This window comes from Chrysochloris asiatica, unplaced genomic scaffold (genome assembly GCF_000296735.1).
Source record: "Chrysochloris asiatica unplaced genomic scaffold, ChrAsi1.0 scaffold00124, whole genome shotgun sequence".
NCBI classification, from domain to species: domain Eukaryota; kingdom Metazoa; phylum Chordata; class Mammalia; order Afrosoricida; family Chrysochloridae; genus Chrysochloris; species Chrysochloris asiatica.
Window position 1 is genome coordinate 9155137 of NW_006408642.1, and position 23803 is coordinate 9178939.

Consider the following 23803-nt stretch of genomic DNA (forward strand, 5'->3'; position numbering starts at 1 on the left):
GCTTCTGGAGCAGCTGAGCGCCTTGAATTAGAAAGCACTGCATTTCTTGCTTCTGCCACAAATTCCCCCAGTTGTAAGCCTTCCAACCTTCTAAATATTCCTTTATACTTGGTTCCGAGTTCTGGGACCATCCCCTAAGCCTGCTTGGTCCTGTATTCTGTGTTGTTGCTGATGGAGCTCTTTACTGCACTTCCACCTGATCTGCCATCTTGCTTGTTCTTGTATATAGTTTTGTGGGACAGAATAGTAAAATAATAAAAATTAAGAATGATCTGTATAAAAATCATGAAGACATAAATGGTCTTTATTCACCTGGAACAGCAGAGGTAGGAGGTCAGGAATAGGAAGATCTAGAACATGTGGCTAACCGTCTCCATGAACAACTGTCTCCTTTGCCATGAAAACAAAAGAACTGGATGGTACCCAGCTACCACTACTGAGCATTTTGATCAGAGATTCCATAGAATCATCCTGGGCCAAAGGGCAAAAATGTGAAACAGAGATGCAAGTTTTTCTGAACTCTAGACATTCTGGAGTCATGGAGAGTAGAAGAGCCCCTGATTCTATTGGCCAGAGATCATCTTTAAACTGAGTAATAGTTTAGCTTAACTAGTAAGCCTGGAGTGCCTCGAGCATTATGCTATTTTAAGAAGTATCTCTATGGGATCCAAGTGGTAAAAGCAACTCGAAAGGTTAGATAGGACCTCAGTGATGAGTAAGTTTCTGTAATTGAGAGAGGAACAACTCAGAAAAGAAGAGTAAGCATCATTGTATAACTCGAAGAATGTAATCAGTGTCACTAAACTGTTGAATTGATGTATTTTTTGCTGTGCAACAGCAACAAAATCAATAAAATTTTGAGGGAAAAAAAAAGCCTTAAGAATACAAAGTCAACTAATATATTTCACCCTCTTGTGGTTTACTCTTGAGAGGGGTTGTAGGTCTAGTGCCCTTGGTACACAGTAGTTTTACATATAACTTAGTTTACCTTAGAGCCAACACCCAGTCTCTTCATAAGGCTAAAGGAGGCTGGCATGGCTGATGCAACTGTGAGCAGACATGTGGCGCTGGGTCTATGAGATGTACTGGTCACTTGCTTATGGCAGACGCTTTGAGCAAAGACTTTCGAGTCCTTTGAATACGAGCTTGTTAGACTAACCTTGGGTCATATAATGACCATATTTTGGGTTCTGCTTTCATTAAATTCTACAGCTTTTTCAATTGGTCGTAGAATTTAATCTGAAACCACGTGTTTTGTGTGTTTTTTCTCCCAGACTCAGGAGATGGCCTCCAGCTTTGACCTGAACAGCCCCTTAAACAACGAAGCCCTGGAGGGATTTGACGAGATGCGGCTGGAGCTGGACCAGTTGGAGGTGCGGGAGAAGCAGCTGCAGGAGCAAATGCAGCAGCTGGACCGAGAGAACCAGGAGCTGAGGGCAGCTGTCAGCGCGCATGGAGAGCAACTGCGTGTGGAGAAGGAGCGGGGGTGCGCTGCGGCTGAGGAGAACGCCCGCCTCACAAACCTGGTGACCAAGCTCCAGAAGCAGTGGGAGGTCACCCAGGCCACCGAGAGCACCGTGAAGGAGCTCCAGAAGTGCCTGCAGGCTCTGGAGCTGGGCGCAGCAGAGAAGGAGGACTACCAGTCGGCCCTGCGGCACCTGGAGTCCGTGCTGCAGCCTCTGACGCAGGAGCTCCAGGCCACACGGGACTCACTCGGTGGGCAGAACCAGCAGTTAGCCAGTGTCCCGGCCTGGCTGAGTAGGCCTGAGGAAAAAGTAGCTATGACTCTGGGCATAAAGGAGCAGCAAGAAGCTAGCTCCAGTGACTTGGTCTTGGTGGGTCAGGAGCTGGGGGTGACACGTGAAGCCCTAGATGGTGAGAACGCCAAGCTTCAGGAGCTCAACAGGCAGCAGAGTGCCCAGCTGGAGCAGTTGACCAAGGAGCTGCGGCTGAAGGAGGAGGCCCGGGCCGGCCTGGAGCATGTGCTGGAGGAGATGGTCCCACTCCGGGAAGAGCTGGCCCGGAAGGGGCAGGAGGCAGCCCAGCTCCGGTGCCAGTTGCAGGAGTCACTGGCCCACATGAGCTCCCTGGAGGAGGAACTGGCAGAAGCGCGGCATCTGGGGCAGCAGCAGCGGGAGGAGAAGGAGCTGCTGGAGCAGGAGGCCCGGGCTCTGACAAGGCAGCTACAGCTCCTGGAGACCCAGCTGTCTCAGGTGAGCCAGCATGTGAGCCACCTGGAGGAGCAGAAACAGCAGCTCATTCGGGACAAAGACCACCTCAGCCAGAAGGTGGGGACCCTGGAGCAGCTTGCTAGACAGCCAGGCCCTGAGTGGCCCCTAGCAGGTGAAGGGAGTGAGGCGCTGGCTCCCGTGTCTTCCCCGCTGCCACAGGCCTGTGAAAAGCCGGAGGAGGAGCAGAGCAGTGATACCAAGGACAAGCAGGAAGAGCTCCAGCAGGCCAACACGGAGCTGGAGAAGGAGCTGCAGAATGTTGTTGAGCGCAACCAGCTTCTAGAGGGCAAGCTGCAGGCCCTGCAGGCTGACTATGAGGCCCTGCAGCAGCGAGAGGGGGCCATCCGGGGCTCGCTGACCTCACTGGAGTCGGAGCAGGCCAGCATCCGGCTCATGGGCGACCACATGGAGGCTAGCCTCCTGGCAGTGAGGAAGGCTAGGGAGACCATGAAGGCCCGAGTGGCCGAGAAGGATGCTGCCCTTCGGAGGAAGGAGGAGGAGTGCCATCAACTGCGGGAGGAGTTGGAGCAGTGCCGTCTACGGGCAGAGGCACGTGACGGGGAGCTCAGGGATCTTCAGAGCCAGAGCCACCAGCAGACCCAGCTGATCCCGACTTTCACAGCCGAGAAAAGCCAGCAGGAGCTCAGCCCCACCCAAGACGATGCATCCAGTGAGCTGGCGTCCCAACTGGCCCTGTCTCAGGTTCAGCTGGAGGTTCATCAGGGGGAGGCTCAGCACCTGAGGGCTGAGGTGGTGGACCTCCAGGCCAAGCTTCAGGCAGCCTTGGGTGACCAGGAGAAGGTGCAGAGCCAGTTGGGTGTGGCTGAGACAGTTCTGAGGGAGCACAAGGCTCTCGTGCAGAAGCTGCAGGAACAGAATGAAGCCCTCAACCGGGCCCATGTCCAAGAACTTCTGCGGTGCTCAGAGAGGGAAGGGCTCCTGCAGGAGGAGCGGACCAGCGAGGCCCAGCAGAGGGTGGAGGAGCTGCGGGCCTTGCAGGAAGAGCTGATCCAGGTGAAGCAAGGCTCCACGGAGGCCCAGCTGGCACATGCCGAGCTACAAGAGCAGCTGCACCAGGCCAACACAGACACAGCCCAGCTCGGCATCCAAGTCTGCACACTGACCGCGGAGAAGGAGCAGGTAGAGGGGGCCCTGGCCTGTGCCACCCAGGAGCTCCGGGACACCAAAGAGGCAACCTCAAGGGAGCGAGAGGGTCTGGAGCAACAAGTGGCCAGGCTGCAGCAGGAGAAAGAGAGCTTGCAGGAGAAGCTGAAGGCAGCTGAGGAGGCAGCCCGCTCACTGACTGACCTGCAGGCCCAGCTGGCTCAGGCCGAGCAGCGGGCCCAGGGCCTCCAAGAGGCCACACACCAAGAGCTGGACACCCTCAAGTTCCAGCTGAGCACAGAAATCCTGGACTACCAGAACAGACTGAAGGTAAACCTCGCTCAACCATCCAGGCTCCACACACTTTCCTGGGGCCAGGCCTGGAGGCCTCTTGAGAAAATACACCTTTGGGCCATGAGGCAGGTCCCAAGAATGTCCTGGGTGGGCCCAGGCAAACACATCTTGGCCCTGTCCTGCTGCCATACTTGAAGTAGCAGCTCTCCCTGTAGGAATAATGTCAAGAGCAGATGCTAGAAACTGATGTCTTAGCTCAGAAATCTAAACTCATTACAAACAAGTTTGATTCACGCAAATTTCTTTTTAGTAGCCACCATTTCAAAAGCAGATGCTGTACAAATAAATTCCTTTTGGGGGCTTCTAATGAAGACTCAGGAGATCTAAAATCCCTGGGTCCCCATTCCCATGGGGCAGCAGCCAGTGAGTAAGGAAGACATGCCTCACCCAGGTTTTCCTTTATGCTCATTTGTGTCCTTGTCTTACCCCTTTGGACAGGAGACTTAGAGACCCCTGCCCCAGCCTGTAGAACCCACTGCAGAGTACCAGCAGTTCAGGATTACCCAGAGTCCTGCATCTGGGGTCATAGCCAGTGAATCACCAACCTCTCCACCATGCATCCTGGTAGCAGACACAGTTGTGGGGAACTGACTCCATTCATGTTCACAAGGCCCTTGGAATGGGAAGCACTCATGAGATCAGCAGTGGCCACATAGTTTTGATACTGAACAAAGAAAGCACCCCAAAGGCTAAGAACCAAGAAGAGTCAAGATGGCCATGGGGCCTGGACCTCCTTTGCTTGTCATGTGTCTGCTGGCATTGGGTCTGTGCAGTCTCAAACCCCAGCAGACCACTCCTGACCCTTTCTCTTAGTGCACTCTCCTTTGCTTCCACAAATGGGCCACCCACCCTGTGCCACTCCATGTGCTTCACTGCAGAAATTAAGTTCTAAGTCTGGGGAACAGGCTATCTTTCTTCTTAGTAAGTTTGGAAGGATTTTTATCACCAATAAAGCCTATAATTTATGGAGGAGCACAGAGCAGTTTGAAGGGGGGAGATAAAAGAACACTTGATATTTGTACCCATTTGCAGGGTGGGGCTGTGGGAATCTCAGAGCAAGGATCCCACTTTCATGATCCCTTTCTTGCCCTCCCAGGCTGCCAGTGAAGAGTGCAAAAGCCTCAGGGGCCAGCTGGAGGAGCGAGACCAGAAGCTGCAGGCCTCTGAGGAGGCTGTGGGGAAGCTGAAGGTAGGCCGAGTACTGCCCAGGAGAGCACTCTTCCGAGAGCCACCTGGCCAGCCGAGTCACTTCCACTGCCTGTGAGTGGACCTGCCAGGGAGGGGATGTCTCGTTTGGTTTGTACTGGACCATTTAAAAGGCTTTCCTGCCAGACTTCCTGCTCCCCAGCCGGAGCAGTAATCTGAGCAGCTCTGTATGCACCCAGAATTTGGATGATGACCCCTTCCACTCCCTGGCTGCCTGGCTGGCTCTGCCCAGTGTGTTTTTCCCCTAGCCCTTGTTTCTTGTGTAAAGGATATTGCTTGTCCCCATCCTTTTACGTGTTCTCTGTCACTGATTCTAAGCTGAGCAGAGCAGGAGAGCGCAGTGTTACAGAGCATTGACTCTTGCCAGTGAATGCTGCTTCTGTCTCCCTTCCCCACCCCCACCTTCACCTGAACAGTCTGAGACTTGCTGCCCTCTCCAAACAACCAGTTGCAATCGATGATTTAGGGTTATAATCACTAATAAGAGTGTTTCACGCCCCCACAAATATATTGTGGATATTCTGGGCCTCTTGAACTTTGAGAAAAAAAGCCCTTTCATTTAGAAGTGGCCCCGTCTGATAGTACACAAGTCACTTTGTGGCATTTCGCAAGGCCTTCTCCAAGCTAAGTGTCTCCTCTGGTGCCCTGTGCCAGGCCGCCCAAGCAGACATGGGAGAGAAGCTGAGAAGCACCAGGACCCGTCTCTCAGAGTGCCAGGCAGTCCTGCTGCAGAAGGATGAGGAGGGGGTCGCCCTGCGCACAAACCTGGAAAGGTTGGTTATGCCATCCACCCATACTGCCGCTGATGCGGCCTTGAGGGAAGGGGGCATTTGGTGCACAGTCATTTAGAAAGTTAGTCATATGGGGATCGGGGTACAGAAGTCTTCTTGCAAGAAAAACCACAACAAAGAAAGCATGCCACGGAGAGTCTGGCAGCCTGCCAGGCACATTTCCTCCAGCAGCTCTCGTTACCCTAAGGGATGCGTGCTTATCTCTGGGAGGGCATGTTACAGCTCAGTGACAAATGTCATGCTTTAGAAAACTGAAAAATAAAAATTGGGATATAACAATATAATACTAACCCAGCAAACCAAACTCACTGCTATCACATCAACTCCAACACATAGCAAGCCTCCGGGACAGGGTGGAACTGCCCCATAGGGTTTCCAAGGCTGTACTCTTTCTGGAAGCAGACTGCCACAGCTTTCTCCTGCACAGCAGCTTCAAGGTTCAAACCATTGACCTTTTGGTTAGCAGCCAAGCGCTTTAATCACTGTGCCACCAGGATTCTTTGGTAATAATAACAGCCAACGTTTAAATAATGCTTGGCATATGCCAGGTACAACTTTAATATATTGCCTATATGTTTGCCCATTTAATCCTCTCAGTAGCTTTGAGGAAGGTATTCTGAGTTCCTTTTATAGATGTATCAGATGACGCTCAGAGGAATTAAGTCGCTTTCCCAGAGTCATAGCGCACGTAGGTGGTGGTATAGTAGGACAGACAGTGCTCCTAGTAACCTGGCATCAACCTGAATTCACAGAGTTCCCATTATACGTGGTGAGCTGGGAGAGTGGGGGAGGTAGTTCCCACTGGGAAGGGCAGTGGGACACCCTGTTGGAGAACTGGGAGGAGCTGAGAGTGGGGAACAACCAAGAAAAGTTAGCACTTTCCACCAGGACCCAGAAGGATCTCGAAATCGCCACCACAAAATTCCAAGAGTGTTACAACAGACTCTGTGAGGAGGAGACAAACCGCGAGAAGAGCGACCAGAAGATGCTTGCTGACCTGGATGACCTGAACAACACCAAGAAGTACCTCGAAGAACGGCTGATAGAGCTGCTCAGGTGAGTATTAGGCCAAAGGGGTAGCTGCAGGCTTCCCGCCACATTTGTTTTTTCTTTAAAAAACACAACTGCTCTTGAAAAGATGCTGCAAGGGAAGTGAGCCTCCCCACTCCCCCAATGCCCTCCCCCTTTTCTACACTCACTCAGTTCATTGTTAAGGGCCCACACACACATTCAGGGTCCACGCAGGTCATTCACAGCCTCAGGAGGGTAGTCCCTGTGTATTCCTTGGGCTCCTCTGGGTGTGTGTTTTCATGTGATAGGTACTTATTTCTAAAATGTCTCTGTGCTTAGACATAAGAGTGACAGTAAATGTTAGCTAATATCTTGAGGAATTTCCCCATTCTCTTCCCCGCCCTCTTCATGAGCCCTTTCTCCTTCCCTCAAGCCCTAGTGCCTACAGGGACCAGACAGTTGATGTCCCACAGGGACAGTGAGAACTGGGGGACATGATCACAGCCTGCCCCTGCCAATTGATGCCACCCAGGCACTGGGCCCACAAAACAGAAGGAAATCCGGATTTTCCTATGTGAATTCTGGAGTTTAAATATTGGAAAGTCATTAAATATATATATACATATGTTTTAAAATTTTTGCTGATTGCATTCCCACAGTGTTATTTAACATGGTCTTCCATCCCTTGTATTCCCTATAAATTGCTAAAATTCGGATTCTCAACTCTGGCTGCACATTAGAGTATCTTGAGGAGCTTTTTTAAAAATAAATCAGAATTTCTAGGATGGGGTCTAGGCATCTGCGAGCCAGGGTTGAGATCCACGACTTCCCGAAAGGCTTGCTCAGACTTCGTTTGCAGATTTTGATAAGAACACACTGTAGAATTAATGAGTGCTTTCCTTTGGGAGGCACATGGCACCTAGCTGACCCCCCATTTTAGGGTGTTAGCAGCCATGGGTAAGTAGTGCTGAGATCTCCCAAGTCTTTGTGTTGTTGTGTGCCATTGATCCAATTGCAACTCATAGCTACCCTTTATAACAAAGTAGACCTGCCCATAGAGGCTCTCCTAGACTGTACTCTTTATAGGAGCGCATCCCCAGGTTTTTTTTCTCCCATGAGCCACTGAGTGTGTTTAAACTATCGACTTTCTGATTAACAGTCAGGAGTTTAACAAGTGTTTAACCATTGTGTTGTCAGGACTCCTTACTAATTCATTGTTGTTGTTAAGTGCCGTTGAGTCAGTTCTGACTCATAGCAACCCTGTACAGGGTTTTCTGGGAGTGGCTGCTGAGTTTGAACCACCAGCCTTGTGGTTCAAGCTGACCTTAGGGTTGAGCGCTTATCCTACAGAGCCACACCGAGATGACATGAAAATGCCAACTAATCTGGAAGTTTAGAAACTCTGATTACATGTCATCACTTCTCAAGCTTGGAACTTAGGACACTGTGACCACCGAGCTCAGCCCTCTTCTGTGGTGTGTGGGAAAAACCCTAGTGCTATGAGCATTCCCATATCCTCAGGATGTGGAGCTCTGACCTTCTGAGACAGAGCTGTGGATCAGCTGGCTGGGAGAATGAGGCTGGTCCAGAGAGTAAGTCTTCCTGCTCCCTGACAGCCCTAACTGTTCCTAAAAAGGCCAATGCAGCCATGTCCTCTTTTTATTTAGGGGCCGGATCTGTGGTTGCTTTAGTCGTTGGCCAGAGATGACTTTGTTCTGCTTGGGACCGAAGGGGCTCTGGTGCTACATCATCAGTGGTGGATGTACTTCAGAAACCACGTCTACCCTCAGGGCAGGCAGACTAACTAGAGTTCCATCTGGGAAAGGACTCAGCCTTTCTCCATCAGAAGCCACAAGCCTCACGGGTGATGGTTGGCAACCCTAGGAAGTGTCTGTACGCACCACCCCTCGTACATCAGGCATACTCAGACCCTACCAGACCTTTCTGAAAAGCCTCACACTACTTTCATCTAGGATTGACATCAGGGCAGATTTCTCATCTTCTTCAATGATTTGTTTTGACTTGAACAAACCCTTAAAATATAAAGGACCCCAAGCACATTTAAGATCTGGCCAGGGGACACAGGTGTGGTCCTCGGGCTTACAGCACAGACTTCATGATGACCTGTAACCACGTGAACGTAGTGGTAGATGTGCACTGTCCTTTAGTGATCCTTGTCGTTGGTAGAAGCTCTCAGCAATTGACAGAATCTTTTAGGTACATCCAGCGCTTCTCCTGTGTATTCACTGGGCCCCGCAGAGACTCATCAAAGCACATATGAGCTAAGAGCTTTCAGGTTGAGAGCACACTGCAAGTCTGGGTGTGTTGGGAGGGTGGAGGGGGAAGACAGGGAATCTAGGTAGGAGGTGTTTCCAAGGTAAAAAAGAGTTTTCCAAGAGTTGGGAATGTTAAAATCCGTCTTTGGAAACGAATCAAGGATAGTTCCATTGTTTTCATGGATTTTTTTTCTTTCTTTCTAATGTGGTTTGGCCCAGGGACAAGGATGCTCTCTGGCAGAAGTCAGATGCCTTAGAATTTCAACAGAAACTGAGTGCAGAGGAGAGGTGGCTCGGAGACAGTGAAGCCACCCACTGTCTCGACTGCAAACGAGAGTTCAGTTGGATGGTTCGGCGGCATCACTGCAGGTGAGCTCTCGGGGTTGCCGAATTCCCTACAGGCTCTGGAAACTGTCAGCAGTTGGTACTCTGGCCAACTTTCTGGGAGTTGATAAGAAGGCCACACTGGTCAGGGTCCTGGCAGGACACAAAGGGCTCTGAAAGGAGGGTATACTAGAGCGAGTTTAACAAAGAGCGCGAGTGGGGCAGAGGGGACCCGCAAGAACTGTGTAGCACGTCACACTTCCTCTTCCTTTTGCCAACAACCTTAGGAAGCAGAACATTTTACTACTAATTTTACCAAAATGGCTTTATTGGAATCTTGTTAAATGAGCCTAAAGGCCACCCTCTACAGTGGGACTAAGCTAGGTCTGATGAGAGCTCTGTGATGTTCAGCGCCCAATACAGACCTCTCTTCTGGTAACAGCACTCAAGACCCACAGTGCTTCATCCTCATGCCCCGTGTTTGTTTGATTCCCAGGATATGTGGCCGCATCTTCTGCTACTACTGCTGCAACAACTATGCTCTGACCAAACAAGGCAGAAAGGAGCGCTGCTGCCGTGCCTGCTTCCGGAAGCTCAGTGAGGGCACCGGCTCTCCTGACAGCACCAGCTCAGGCAACAGCCAGGGAGAGCCCGGCTCCACATTGGCACCAGCCCAGGCTGGGCACCAGGCCACCACAGTCCAAGGTCAGACACCTGCCCATTACAGTAGTGTACTCTGGGGGCAATCTCCCCGTCTCCTTGTAGCTAATCAGTTTAATTCAATGTTTTCCAAACTTAGGCACTAAAGAGGGGCTAATTATCTGTCACCACCAACTTGAGACTTTCTTTTTGATAAAGTTAGGGTTGAAAAAGAATTGGAAAAGGCGTCACTTTCTCCTAGTCTGCTTCAATGTTATTAAATGTGAGGTCAATGTACCTTTTAACTCATGTACTGCCACTGGAACATACCCCCCCACTTTGGAAGATACTTCTACCTGAGTCTCAGCTCTGGTATCTAATCCTCTCCACCAAAGGAACCAAGAGCCAAGAATGGTGGCTGGTGACTCTCTCCCTGCAGCTCACACGCTCTCCTAACTGGCCAAGGAGGGTGTTCTCTCTTACTCTTATGTGTGCCCTCCCACTTGGCCCAGTAAAAGGAAGCAGGATTTGGTTCATGCTGTTTCTGCTCTGAGCACAGCCTGGCCGATCCGTCCAGGCTGCTCACTCATTTGTAGAGACGTCCAGGGGGCCAGAGCTGAGATGGCAAGGGTAGAAGTGGGTCTCATCTCTGCCTCCATAAATTGGTCCCTGAAGACTCCTCCTTGACTTCTGTCTGACCCAAGCCAGCCAGCTTTTAGAAACACTGTTAGTTCCTGGTTTGCTAAACTGGACCATGAAGAAAGTTGAGAGACCCAATTGTTTTTAGCAGGTACAAAGACTGCTTGGGGAGAAGGCTGTTCTTGGCACAGGATTGTGTGCTTGCCAACCTGTATCTTCAAATCTTTTGCCCATTTTTAAAATTTGCCTTTTCTTATTGAGTTTTGAGATTTATTTATATATTCTGCATGCAAGTTCTTTATCATATAGGTGTTTTGCACATGTTTTATATGAACCAAAGAAGCTTATCATTTTGATGAAGTCCAACTTAACCATTATTTTTCTCTATGGATCAATATTTTGTTTTCTTTTGGTCTTATATCTATCTTTGCTCACCCCAAAGACTTAAGATTTTCTCCTAGAAATTTTATAGTTTTAGGTTATATATTAAAGTGTTTGAACATTTTGAGTTCATTTTTGTATTTGATACAAGTTATAAGTAGAGATTCCTTTTTTGACATATGATTGTCTAATTCTAACACCATTGGTTGAAAAGCATTTTTTCTCAATGACTTACTTTTATCAAAAATTAGTTTACACTATATGTGTGCATTCATGTCTGGACTTTGTTCCATCCTGTATATCCAGGTGCCTACTCTTTTGCCAACACCACACTCGTGATTGCCATGGTTTGATAGAGTATTTTTGAATCAGGTGGTGTGAGGCCTCCAATTTTGTTCTTTTTTAAAGTTTGGGTATTTTAGGTTCTTCTCTTTCCATATAAATTTTAGAATCTGTATGTCAATGTCTACGGAGCCCTGCTGGTATAGTGGGTTATGAGTTAGGCTGCTAACTTCAAGGTCAGCAGTCCAAATCTCCCAGCCACTCCTTGGGAGGAAGATGAGGCTTTCTGTTCCTTAAAGATTTTCAGCCTTATAAACCCTATACAGGGTCACTATGAGGAGGAATCAACAGCACACCACCACCACCACCATGTCAATTTCTAAGAAGCCCTGCTGGCGTAATGAGTTAGGAGTTGGACTGCTAACCATAAGGTGAGCAGTTCAATCCAACCAGATACTCCATGAGAGAAAGTTGAGACTTTCTGCTCCATAAAGATTTACAGCCTTAGAAACTGTATACAGGGTCACTATGAATCGGAAATGACTTCAGGGCACACAACCACCACTACCATGTCAATTTCTACAAAAATTTTGGTCAGATTTTTATTGTGATTGCATTGAATCTCTAGATAAGTTTGGAGAGAATTCACCACTTAACAGTACCAAGCCATTTAATCCATGAGTATGGTATGTCTCTCCATTTATTTGCATCATCTTTGATTTTTCTCAGTGGAGAGCATTTTAAATCCCTGTAACCCACTTCCCCTTCCTTCCTTTTCCTTTTTTCTTCCCTCTGCCAGCCTCAGAAGGCAAGTTCTCTGGAGTCTGGCTGAGTTCGACCCCGTGACCCTGCATTATATAGACATCAAGGAGACAAGCATTCCTTCTAAAACATGACCTATCCCAGTATGCATGTAGCAGGGCCAGCTTGTAACTGTTACAAGCATGAGCTGTTCTTACTAAGCAGCCCAGGAACCCTTGCCCCTGACTCACTCGTGGATGGCTGTTCCAGCAGTGACAGAGGGTGGCACCATGCCAAAGTCACTTGTTTTGATTTCCGACGTTTCCTGCCTTCTCATTTCTTTCATTTGTTTGGTTTGCCTCAGACCTGCCATCATGTTTTCCATGACAGATGGAAGAAGGTGCTTGTGGGTGGCTACTGCACAGGAGTACCTACGTACCTAGTTCTCCTCCTGAGTGGCCTGCAGAGTTGGGTGCAAGTCCCCTGGTCAGAGCATTGATAGTAGTCCTTGAGCAGAAGAAGGCTCTTTCACACCCACCAGTGATCTGGGCTGAAATGCAGGTCTGACAGACCTCTACTTTCACAGAGGCATGAAGAAGTACTGTGAGTGTCTGACAGAACAAGGAGTCAGGGCACCCACTGTGTTTTCTTTTTTGGTAGGTTCTTTCCTTCTTAGTAAAGAACCTTCAGAGAATGTGTAAGAAGTTGAGAAATCCCTCGTTGTTCATTTGGTTTCATCTGCTGTCTCCTCTTGTGCTTTACTGAACTATCCCAACCATTGCTGTCACTTCTGGACAGAATAGCTGTCAGTGGAATGAGCATAAGCCTGTGTCCTGGTGGCTTGCCCTGCATAGCTGTGTGCCCTTGCTTTCCCCCGGCCACTTCCCAGCCCGTGCATAACAGTGTGTGTCTCTTCTCTCCTAATCCCCTGTGTGGCCCACATGCAAACTCAGGCTGCAGGCCACCAGATGACGCCATGTTTGACATCATCACAGATGAGGAATTGTGCCAGATCCAGGAGGACGGCGCCTCCTTGCCTGAAACACCCACAGAATCCAATTCTCTTGACCCAATTGTGGCCGAACAGTGAGTAACCATCCCTCCACCTCCTGAGTGCTTGTTAAGTGCCTCACCCTTGTACTTCCTTTATCAAAAGACCAGGATAGTGAGATTGTGGTCTCAGACTTAGCAGTCACTGCTTAAGGAAAGGTACCTCAAGCCAGTCCTCGGACCTGGATGGCCCTAGGAAGAGCTCCAGGGCTTGGGAGCCTCCTGTGTATGGTCAGTGCTGAGCCTTGTCTGTAAGTTCCTGGGACTCATCAGTAGTCTTCCTAAGCACAGCATTCCCAGGAAGGCCTGTCTTCCAGGGCTCGGGCAACCGATGCTGTGCTGCCCTTGGCCATGCCCAGAGCAACCTGCTGCTCTTTAAAATTAACATTCATCTTTGGGAGCTGCCAAACAGGAATGGTAATGAGGCCAGGATTTAGTTCTAGCTGTGTTGTCTAAAAGTCACTTTAATTCCAGATAAGCCCTCCCCAGAGCCCCATTGTTCTAAAAGCAATAGATACATGTATATTATATACACGTAGTCCTGTGTAGCACTGTGGGTTAATGTGCTGGCCTGCAAAGCCACAAGGTCGGTAGTTCAAACTCATTAGCCGCTCCTCAGAAAACCTATAAAGGGTCACTATGGGTTGTAACCAACTCGGTGGCACTTAACAACAACAATTATATACACAAATATGTGTGTGAATATCTATATATATATACTTATATATATATATATATAGAGAGAGAGAGAGAGAGACAATGTGTGAGTGAGTGAGTCCTGGCATGGCTCTGTGGGTTAATGCATTGGATGTAAAGTAGGTTTGAACCACAAGGTCAGTGGTTTGCACTCACCAGCGCTCCTCAGAAACCCTATACAGGGTGGCTATGGGTCGTAACCAAGTCAACAGCACTTAACAACATATATATGTATATGTATGTAATGCTGTTACTCTGTACTCTGTCAAACCCAAGGGACTTGGCTCTCAGCCATCTGCCCCATGCCGCAGCTCAGTCCCGTGCACCTGAGTCCTGACCTCCTGACTGCCATGCGAGTCGACAGCGTCGGGCACTGGGCATCCGGTAGCAGTTATGCTTCCCTGGCTTTCTCATTTCCCCAGTGTATGTATTTATTTTCAACAAGCTTTTTATTAGAATTTTATAAGTGTCATTTAACAAATAAAAGAAAGTGCACAAAATGCTGCCATATCAAAATGTAAAGAGCTGATGCCATGGGCCCCATAGGAAAAGGTCACGTTTCCTCCATGGCAGCCTTGCTGGTGATTCTCAGTGCAGCTTCAGCAGCAAAGCTTTGGCTGTGTGGAAGCTCAAGGAAGGGTTGCTATGACTGTCAGGTCCCAGACACTGTTGCACCCACTTTCCCCCTAGGTTCTCTTGCTGTCTTGGATTCAGGCTTTAGACCCAAGTGTCTCTCTCCACATCCCTCAGTTCTCTGACTAGAACGTGACTAAACTCACCATGTTGTAGCCTTCTGGATAAAGCCAAGTTGGTCACCCAGCCCAAGACAGCCCTGACACTGTTGCTTCTGAACCTCCTCCCTGACTCTGCGGGCCTGCAGCATTGTCCCCAGCCCCCATGGCCCAGTGGGCCTGAAGCAGGTTCCACTCCATTAGCCGTGTGTTCACCCTGCCTTCACCACCTGACAAGTCCTCACTCACTCAACTCCCAGGCATGTAGTGGTCAGCTGAGCAGTACCAGGACTCTCAGGCTTGAGAGGACAGCTTGTGACTCAGTGGTCTCTCGCTGCCTCCTGGCCTCCTCCTGAAGCTGGCACAAGAAAGCGACCGCCCTGAAGTTCCCTGAAGGTCCCTCAGCCCTCACCTTCCCCTTCCCCTTTCCCAGCAGGAACAAAAACAGAAGGCATTCTAACTGCTGACACAAAATGTGTTTCCAGCCATGGGAAATCAGGAACCATTGCAGGGAAAGGAAACTGCCACTATGCAGGCCCACAATTCTAACCCACAGCCCCCTGAGCTTCACCTGTTTGTATGAGGAGTAAACCTCCAAGGCAGTTAGGTCTTCATCGCCAGACAGCTTTGTGCCTAAACTAGAGAGAAACCCAAGCACTCCTGGTAGGTTTCCTTAGTGTGCTTTTTCCTTCCTGAGTTTAAGACCTAATTCAAAAGCCAGGCATCTTAGAAGCTGTGGGAGATATAGAGCTCTGGATTTGTAAGAGCAGCCCTGATGGGAAACTTGGGAGAAAAATAAGCAAATCCAAGGCAGACCTGATCCAGGAGGGATTAAACAACTTTTGAGTCCAAATCCAACAAGACGGCTTGCAAGTTGTGTTGCTGAAAGAGACTCTTGCCGAGTACCTTCTTTGTACCAGTTACTTTGATACTTGGCCTTGCTCAGACCCCTTACAGTCCTTCAAGGAGGAGTCCTGGGGTGGCGCTGTAGGATGCACATTGGACTGCTAACTGCAAGGTTGGCAGTTCAAACCCACCAGCTGCTCTTTGGAAATTCTGTAGGGAGTTGCTGTGAGTCAGAACCAAGTTGACAGCACTTAACAACATCCCTGTGTACAGGAAAAGAAGCTGAAGTCTGGGAGGCCAGTTGACTTGCTCAAGGTCATGTGTGTTTGTCACACTTGGCTTTGAACTCAGCCCTGTTCCCTCCAGTCCACAGGCTTGCGATTTTGAAGAGGTCAGCTATCTTTCCTAGTTCTTCATTGTGCCGTGCGACTTTCAGAAACCTAGCCACCGAGCTCTGCCCCACATCCACTCTGCTCACACATGTGCATTCTCAGGGCTAAGGAAATTGCTGGCCTTGCCCTTCCAGGAAGTGATGGGACAAGAAGAGACCCCAAAGTCCAGCATCACAGGGAGACCCAACAGGATGCCATGGATGTCAGTGGCTCACAGCCTGTCATCTCTGTCATCAGAGTCCTTCAGATACACCCATACACCCCCGTTCTCTGTCACCCAGGCCCACCCCCAGCCATTTCCATGGACCATCATTTCTCAGAACTGAGGTGGCAGGCAGAGAAGGAAACCAAACTTGCCAGCTGCTAAATGGGGTCGAGTGGCAGGCCAGGGGCTGGGAGAGGCACTGGGCTTTGGCTGCCTTGGCCTCTGCTCAGTCTCCGCAGGGCCTGTCCTCCCCTCTGGTTACCTAGTGAGCAGCCCATGTGGAGGTGACAAGCTTGCCCTCCTAAACCAGAATCCGGCCTCTTTAACCTGTGAGGTTCATGGCTCAGGACAGTGCAGCCCCCCCTGAACTCAGTTCCCTCACCTATCCAGAAGAGATGGGAACAGCAGCCACCCCCCACCCCCCACTGTTGTTAGGAGATTAAAGGAGAATGACATGAGCCAACACACTGAATGCAACACCTGACACCTGGGAAACCTTTCTCAGAGGGGCTTGGCTTTCACAATGATTTAACCCTGAGCCATGATGCCAGGCACCTCAGCCACATATATCTCTGAGGGGCTTCAAAAAGTTTGTGGAAAAACACCATTACCTTTAATACCATCTTTCACAAACTTTTTGAAGCCCCCTTCTGCTGCTACATGCCCCATATTTATGTCTGATACCCCAATAGTCTTCTCATGGGAAAAAAACACCCCAGACAGCTGGGTGGTATTAAGTAACCTTCAGCACACCGTCTGTTCATGAGCCCCCCAGAGCATCCTTTCCCAGTAATTGCATCAGAACTAGGGTTTCGTGGACAGAGCTTTTTGGGACCTGCGGTTGATTTGTTACCAGCCAGGAGATTGACACCTTGTGTTTCAGAAACAACACAAGCACAGGCTATGGTGAGAATGGTTAAGGCTAGAAAGCCACCGTATGCTTGGGTTGGCCCACAGAGTTGACACATACCCAGCCTCAATCAACTGCATGAAATCTCTACATAGACAACAGTTGGGGGGTAGTGTCTCTCCTGAGAGCTACTGGGTGACCTCAGGGAGGTATCAGATCTCTCTGAACTAGTAGCCTCATGTGAAAATGTGCACAGCAAAGCCAGCCCTCCTTCAGAACAGTAGGACTGTGAGTTTACCATGGACCATGAAGGACTAGGTACCTGGAAGGGGCCATGCCCTGAGAGCCCCTTGAGGAGAAGGCTGGAGTGATCACCTGACCACTCCTGGGCCTAGGTCCTGGACCCCGCCACCAGCCCTCCCATACAGGCAGCTCCTTTCTTGAGGACCCACCTCCTCAGTCAGAATGCCCGCTGAGACCCCCTGGGCTTTTCACTCCCCAGGAGCCCCTAATTGATGTCTCCCTGTGTTTACCACAGCTCATCTAATGTGGGCCATCTCTGGCATCTTCTCTATCTCTCTTGGGAACGTGGAGGGTGAGGAGGAGAATGTTTTTCCTCTCGGACCTTGAGGCCACAGCAGGGCCTACAGCCAGCCTGGCTGCCCCTCTACTAGTCTTCCCCAGGCCTTTGCTGTTGTGCACAGGTGTGTGTGAGCAGAGGTCATAGGGAGGGGAAGAGCAACTCCAGGGATGAGACCTCAGTTTCACCATCTGTAGAATGGAGACTATGTTAAAACAGAGTGTTGTACTTCTTGAGCTGTTGGTGTGGACTGAATGAAGTCAAGACCATAAAAGCTCTCTGTAATTTCTATGGTGGTGGTAGCAGTGTTGACTGCCAGTAATGAAGTATATACCCAGTGAAGGTCTTGGGGAAAATGATGCCTATATCCCAGTGTGCTGTGGGGACCGATGACTGATAGAGGAAGACAGAGGCGGGGAAGAAACAGTCGGCTGCTGTGCTCTTGTGGTGGCTGAGCAGGTGGGGCTTTCCTAAGCTGTGGAAAAGCCAAAGCAAAGCCTTAGGTAGTCTGCAGAGAGAGCATGCAAAACAGACCTGGGACAGGCCTGCCCCAACAGACGGCTGAGGCTCATGGAGTTTCTTCAGCCAGGTAGACACCTGGTAAGGGGAACCCTGGTGGTCCCGGCCTCTGCTTCTCTGGGTACACTGTCCATTCCTTACAAGCTCCTCAGGAGGGGCCACCATTAGCCAGTTGTATGGGTGGTGAAATGGGGAACTGCTCAAAGACGCATCCAGAAGCAGCTGCCACTGACCCTGATCTGACTGACTCCAAAGCCCTGCTCTCCCATCACACCACATCACTTCCCTTCATGGGACACTCCAGCCATCAACCACATGTGGAGATGCCACAGGGCCCTGGCTCCCTGACTCCTAGCTACTTCCTTCTCCAGTCAGAACCTCTGCCTCATGGCCTGGGACACCGTCAGGAAAGCGAGCAGCTGGTGGCCCTCCAGCAGAAGTGCTGAATCCACAGGCGGGGTCATAGACTTCATCTCAGAAGCCAATTGGAAGTGAAATGTCAACCTTATCAGCAGGAGAAGGGTAGATCTTTTTGTTTGAGGCAGCTCCGGGTGGCTCCTGTGGCTCAAATACAGTAAATGAGCTCTCGTAGATGCTTGGAGGGGTGTTTAGATGATCAGTTTGGTGTAGTGGGTTATCAGTTGGGCCACTAACTGCAAGTTCAGCAGTGTAAACCCATCAGCCACTCCATGTGAGAAAATGAGGCTGCCCTCACCCATAAACATGTACAGCCTCAGAACCCCTAGGGAGCACTTCTCCTCGGTCAGCTAGGGTTGCTTTGAGTTGGAATTGACAGGATGGCGATGCGTTGGGTTTGAGTGTTCTGACACAGTAGGTAGGATTGTGTGAGCCCTACAAGGCCCTCCCTGTGCTCAGCTGGACCAGTGGGCATGCCACAGAAAGCACGAAGCCAACCCTGGCTCCCTCATCTTGCTATCCCACAGGAAATGAGATTGAGGCCTCCATTCTGTATCACTGGTTCTTAAAAATAATGAAAACCACTGCCGCTTTTGGAAGCCCTTCTACCCACAAATGCAAGCTGCTTTTAGTGCATTATCTCAAGTCATCTTCATACCATCCCTGAGATGTGGGTACTCTGATGATCATGTTTCCCCAGAAGAAAAGCAGGTGGTCAGAGGTTACATCTACTCAGCATTCTGCCAACTGGTTAGTGGCTGAGCTGGGATGCAATCCTGGTCTGTCCAAGCCCCCAAAGCACACCGCTCAGCCACTCCTAGCCCATCGCTGTGTACATGCTCTTTAATGATGGTCAGTTGATTCTCCCAATTTCAGTGAATTTTGGTGTTAGAGGAGAATATTAAAAGAATACCGTGGACTGCCAAAAGAACAAACCAGTCTGTGTTGGAAGAAGTACAGCCAGAATGCTCCTTGGAAACCAGGATGGCCAGACTTTGTTTCTCATACTTCAGACATATTATCAGGAGGGACCAATCCTTGGAAAAATATATTTGATAAAGTGGAGAGTCAGAGAAAAAGAGGAAGACTTCCCCCCCCCCCAAAGGCGATGGATTGGTACAGTAACAGCAACAATGGATTCGAACGTAGCAATGATTATAAGGTTGGCAGAGGACTGGGCAGTGTTAATGTTCTATTGGACATAGGGTCACTGTAAGTTGGTACCGACTTAATGGAACCTAATAACAACATTTCAGTGAGTGATTTTGCAGTGCATGAACCCAAAAGGCTTATTTATACCTCTTGAGCAGATTGCCAGGATCTACTGAAGATGTATATATATGCCTGGTCTTTAAGACAAAGCCACGTCCTGTCACCACACTATAGGCCGTAAACAAATGTACTTTATTATATTTGGACAGCAGTTTGGAAGCCACAGTGAAGGAGCTGGGTTCTTATCACTGGTAGATTTCATTTCCTTGATAGAACAGTACCCTGAAAGTTTACTATTTCAACTTATTTCCTATGCTAAAGGAGCTCTGGTAACGTAGTGGTCACAAATCAAGCTGCTAACCTCAAGGTCAGCAATTCGAAACTACCAGCTGTTCTGCAAGAGAAAGATGAGGCTTTCTGCTCCCATAAAGATTTGCAGTCTTGGAAACCCTGTGCAGGGTCACTGTGAGTCGGAACCAACTCCACGGTACTTAACAACAACAAACTTACAAAGAACCGTTTTTGGTGTATTCCAAGCATAACAAAATAGAAGGCACCTAAGGATAAAAGTGGAGTCCTGGTGTGGCACTGTGGGCTAATACATTAGACTGCAAAGTCGTTTGAACTGCAAGGTCAGTGGTTCAAGCTCACCAGCTGCTCCTTGGAAACCCTATACAGGGTCGCTATGGGTCGCAATCAACTCGACGACTCTTAACAACTTAAAAAAGGATAAAAGTGTGGCACTCTGGGTTAATGTGCCACACTGCAAAGCCATTTGAACTGCAAGGTCAGTGGTTCAAGCTCACCAGCTGCTCTTCAAAACCCTATACAGAGTCACTATGGGTTGGAATCGACTCGACAGCACTTAACAACAACAAAGGATAAAAGTAGTTTGGAGGTCTACTTTTATTTCTTAGTCATGAAAATCATATGCTGTTATATGTATGTATATACAAGTGTGTGTATGTGTGGCAAGTAATGAATAATTCCATTTTTAAAGAGTTCCTGTCAGAAATGCTAAAATTATTGATAGCTGTAAGCTCTACTTTGCACATTTTTCAAGCATTCTGTGGACCACTGGGATTTGTGTTGACTCATTTACATTCCTCAGTGCTAGTCCTTCCAGGAGTAAACAAAAATAACATAAACATCTCCTTCAGCAGTTCAAGCCCACCAGCCACTCCTCCTGAAACCCTACACAGGGTCGCTATGACTCAGAACTGACTGAACAATAACATGTAAATCAGAACCCTGATTGATGTCTCCCTGTGTTCACCACATCTCACCTTATGGTGAGACAAGACCTGAGCTCACTCTTATAAGGGACCAACTGATTGACGTTGGAGCTGTGTGGACCTGTGGTATTTTCATGACTGCTCTAATCATTTCTGCGTGTTTCGTAGCCAGAAGAATCTTCTGAAATTGGGAGCCCCGAGTATCGCCCTCTGTCAGTAACTTTTCTGGCTGTGCTCCTCTCTTCAACCTTCACATCCAGTCCCAGTGAAGGAGAACCTGAGATCTTAAGAGGCTCATGTTCATTCTCTTGATATTGGTGTCCAAGGGGATAAAAGATGAAAAGCCCTTATAAGCTTCAGGCCTGAGTGTTCAAGAAGAGAACAGAGTTATGTCCATACCTTAGAAGAAGCATTCCAAACAAGCTGCAATGTTTGATTGCTTTTCCATGAGAATGTGCAGCTATAAACAAAGCCTTCCTCATCTCATCCAGAGTATACAGCCGGTCTCTTATAAATTCCTGAACCTCTTCTCTAAGCCTTGGCATGGTCTACAGTTGGAACATGCTGGTAGCCTCTGCATTGTGGGAGGCTGAACTAATCCTGGAAGTGTCCTCAGACTTCCATTGACTTAAGACCCCCAGGTGAGGGAGGCAGCCCATGTCCTTCACAAATTTCCTAAAGTTCTTCCGAAACTTCAGACCCACAAAGGCATAGAGCACAGGGTTAAGGCAGGCCCGCAGGTAGGCAATGGCTTCCGTCACTATGATGACATAGTGAAACCTGGTCATGGTGCGGTACTCCCAGCTCGTGCTGAGGATGAGTTTCACGAGGTTAAAGGGTGTCTGCGTCAGCAGAAATGCAGCCACCACCAGGAAGATGATCCTTAGAGACTTATGCTTCTGGAAGCTGTGGGCATGAAGCAGGGTCTTGATGATGACTGAGTAGCAGACAATCATGGTGAGCAGTGGCAGGAAGAACCCCAGTGTCATCTGGGAAGCAAGGACTGTTGTGGAAATTTTCTCATCTTCGTATTCACAGATGATCTCATCACGAGAAACCACATGTCCGTAGATGATCTGTGGCAAGGAGACTAGGAGGGCGGCCACCCAGATGCCCACGCAGGTGACCTTGCCCCAGATCATCCTCTTGGCCTGCTGGTTGTAGGCCTGGGTGGCTTGAACCACTGCAATGAAACGGTCCACAGTGATGCAGGTGAGGATGAGCATGGATGTGTAGAAGTTCAAGGTGTAGATGCCCAACAGGATTTTGCACATAGGCTTGCCAAAGACCCACCCATGAATGCTGGCATAGGCCCAGAATGGCAGAGTACAGACAAACACCAGGTCAGCCAGGGGCAGATTCATCAGGAACAGGTCTGTTATACTCTTCAGCTTGTGATAGAAGATGTATATGACCAGCACCAGGAAGTTCCCCACCAGGCCGCAGATGAAGACCATCAAGTACATGCAGGGCAGGAAAAACTTCCTGAACTGCAGGAAGTGGTTATGCGCCTCTCTGCTGTCATTGGAAGTTGTGAAAAACCCGAGATCTTCATAATCATGTTCCATGGTGTCTGTTCTGATGAACACCTATAAGTCAAAATGCAGTTATTGTCTTTGGAGCCAAGGGTAGCACTCCTGGTCTTCTCACTACCCTGCTGAACACATTTAGGTAGTGAGCATCTCCTAAACCCACCCACTCTTGTGCTCAGTTAAGGGGAAATTAGACAGGGTGAGGAATTCTTCATTAGCCCCAAGAGTCTCAGGACCACTGGTCTGGGAGACTGCATATGATTGACACACATACACATTCCATAAACCCCATGCCAAATTGTTGTAAAAACAAAGATCGCCAATCCGGTTAAATAGGCACAGATTCCTTTTGGAAGATCCGCACTGTTCTTTACCTACCCACATATCATAACAGTTATCCACCTATCCCATGTTCCATTTCCTGTACAATTAGCCCCCTTAACTGCTAATAGTGAAAGCAAGCAGCCCTCCGGGGGGGCTCTGCTATCAAGGAGACCAAGAGAGATGTAGGGAATGACTAGGCTTCTTTACTCGGGTAGTGGTCGAGCTGCCTTTTCTTCTCCTCAATCACATGGTTTCAAAAAAAGGTAACTGATGGTGGCAACATGCACAGACTAAACAAGGCAGAGAAAAGCCCATGGCAAGCAGGCACCTTCATGGCCAGGAAAGTGGGCAGGTCTCAAACCCCACCCCAAAGTTTCCTTTCTGCCATGTGTGAGTTTATGCTATTGCACCACCAGAACTTCATTTTCCTAAGGCTTCTTGATCTCCAGGAGTCTCTTTACCCTTCTGAGACCCATGGGACATATAGTGCCCACCTGCATTTTCCACTGCTGCAGTGTAGTGGGAAATTCTTCACTCATTTTTAGTGTGTGCTGCCATCTGGTGTGACCCTGTGTAACTGAAGCTGAAGAACAGGCCTCATCCCACCAACTCCAGCATCAGGGACCTCAGGACAGATGTCTCACTGTTGTTGTTGTTAAGTGCCATTGAGTCGGTTCCGACCCATAGCGACCCTGTACAGGGTTTCCGAGGGTGTAAATCTTTACGGGAGTAGAAAGCCTCATCTTTCTCCCGCGGAGCGGCTGGTAGTTTCGAACCGCTGACCTTAAGGTTCGCAGCCCGATTCGTAACCACTACGCTACCAGAGCTCCTTACTAAGTATATCAAAATTCATATTAACTAAAAATGGTGGGTTTTTGTTTTTTTTATCATTCAAAATGCCTTCCATGACTGAAAACACAAGATGTCAACAAAATATTCAAAGCAGAAAATAATTCAGTCTTGAAAGGGCTAAGAGGTAGGTTTCCTTAGATGGAGGGACATTGCTCTAGCTTTTGTGATTCACTGAGTAGGGGTCTCCTTTAACAAATAGAAGCCCCAGTTCAAATGGAGCACTAGACAGGTGGGCTATTTCCATGAGGTAGGTGACCAGCCTTGCACGGCAGATTGTAACAAAGATCCAGATCCAGTGGCTGCCTGTTTTGCCTGGGCCTCTGGGCCGGTCCTTCAAGGTCTTTGCTTTCTCTGACCTTTCTTCTTTGTGGCCGTGCTGAGGG

At 49.0% G+C, this 23803-nt stretch overlaps 2 protein-coding genes across 2 annotated transcripts in view; one reads left to right on the forward strand and one right to left on the reverse strand.

Moving 5' to 3' along the window:
- The window catches only part of FYCO1 (FYVE and coiled-coil domain containing 1), an 85668-nt gene that overhangs the window by 27691 nt on the left and 34174 nt on the right, over positions 1 to 23803 (forward strand). Inside the window, exons 7-13 of the mRNA XM_006868817.1 lie at positions 1275 to 3665; positions 4786 to 4878; positions 5550 to 5668; positions 6575 to 6742; positions 9193 to 9342; positions 9794 to 10003; positions 12922 to 13065. Of these exons, the coding sequence (XP_006868879.1) occupies positions 1275 to 3665; positions 4786 to 4878; positions 5550 to 5668; positions 6575 to 6742; positions 9193 to 9342; positions 9794 to 10003; positions 12922 to 13065 (3275 nt within the window). The remainder of the gene's footprint in view (positions 1 to 1274; positions 3666 to 4785; positions 4879 to 5549; positions 5669 to 6574; positions 6743 to 9192; positions 9343 to 9793; positions 10004 to 12921; positions 13066 to 23803) is intronic.
- On the reverse strand, positions 21261 to 22280 carry CXCR6 (chemokine (C-X-C motif) receptor 6). Its single transcript, XM_006868825.1, has one exon. The coding sequence runs from the start codon at positions 22278 to 22280 to the stop codon at positions 21261 to 21263; it is 1020 nt and encodes a 339-aa protein (XP_006868887.1).

Coding starts and splice junctions, on each gene's coding strand:
- CXCR6 (XM_006868825.1), bottom strand. CDS start 22,280: ATGGAACATGATTATGAAGATCTCGGGTTTTTCACAACTTCCAATGAC.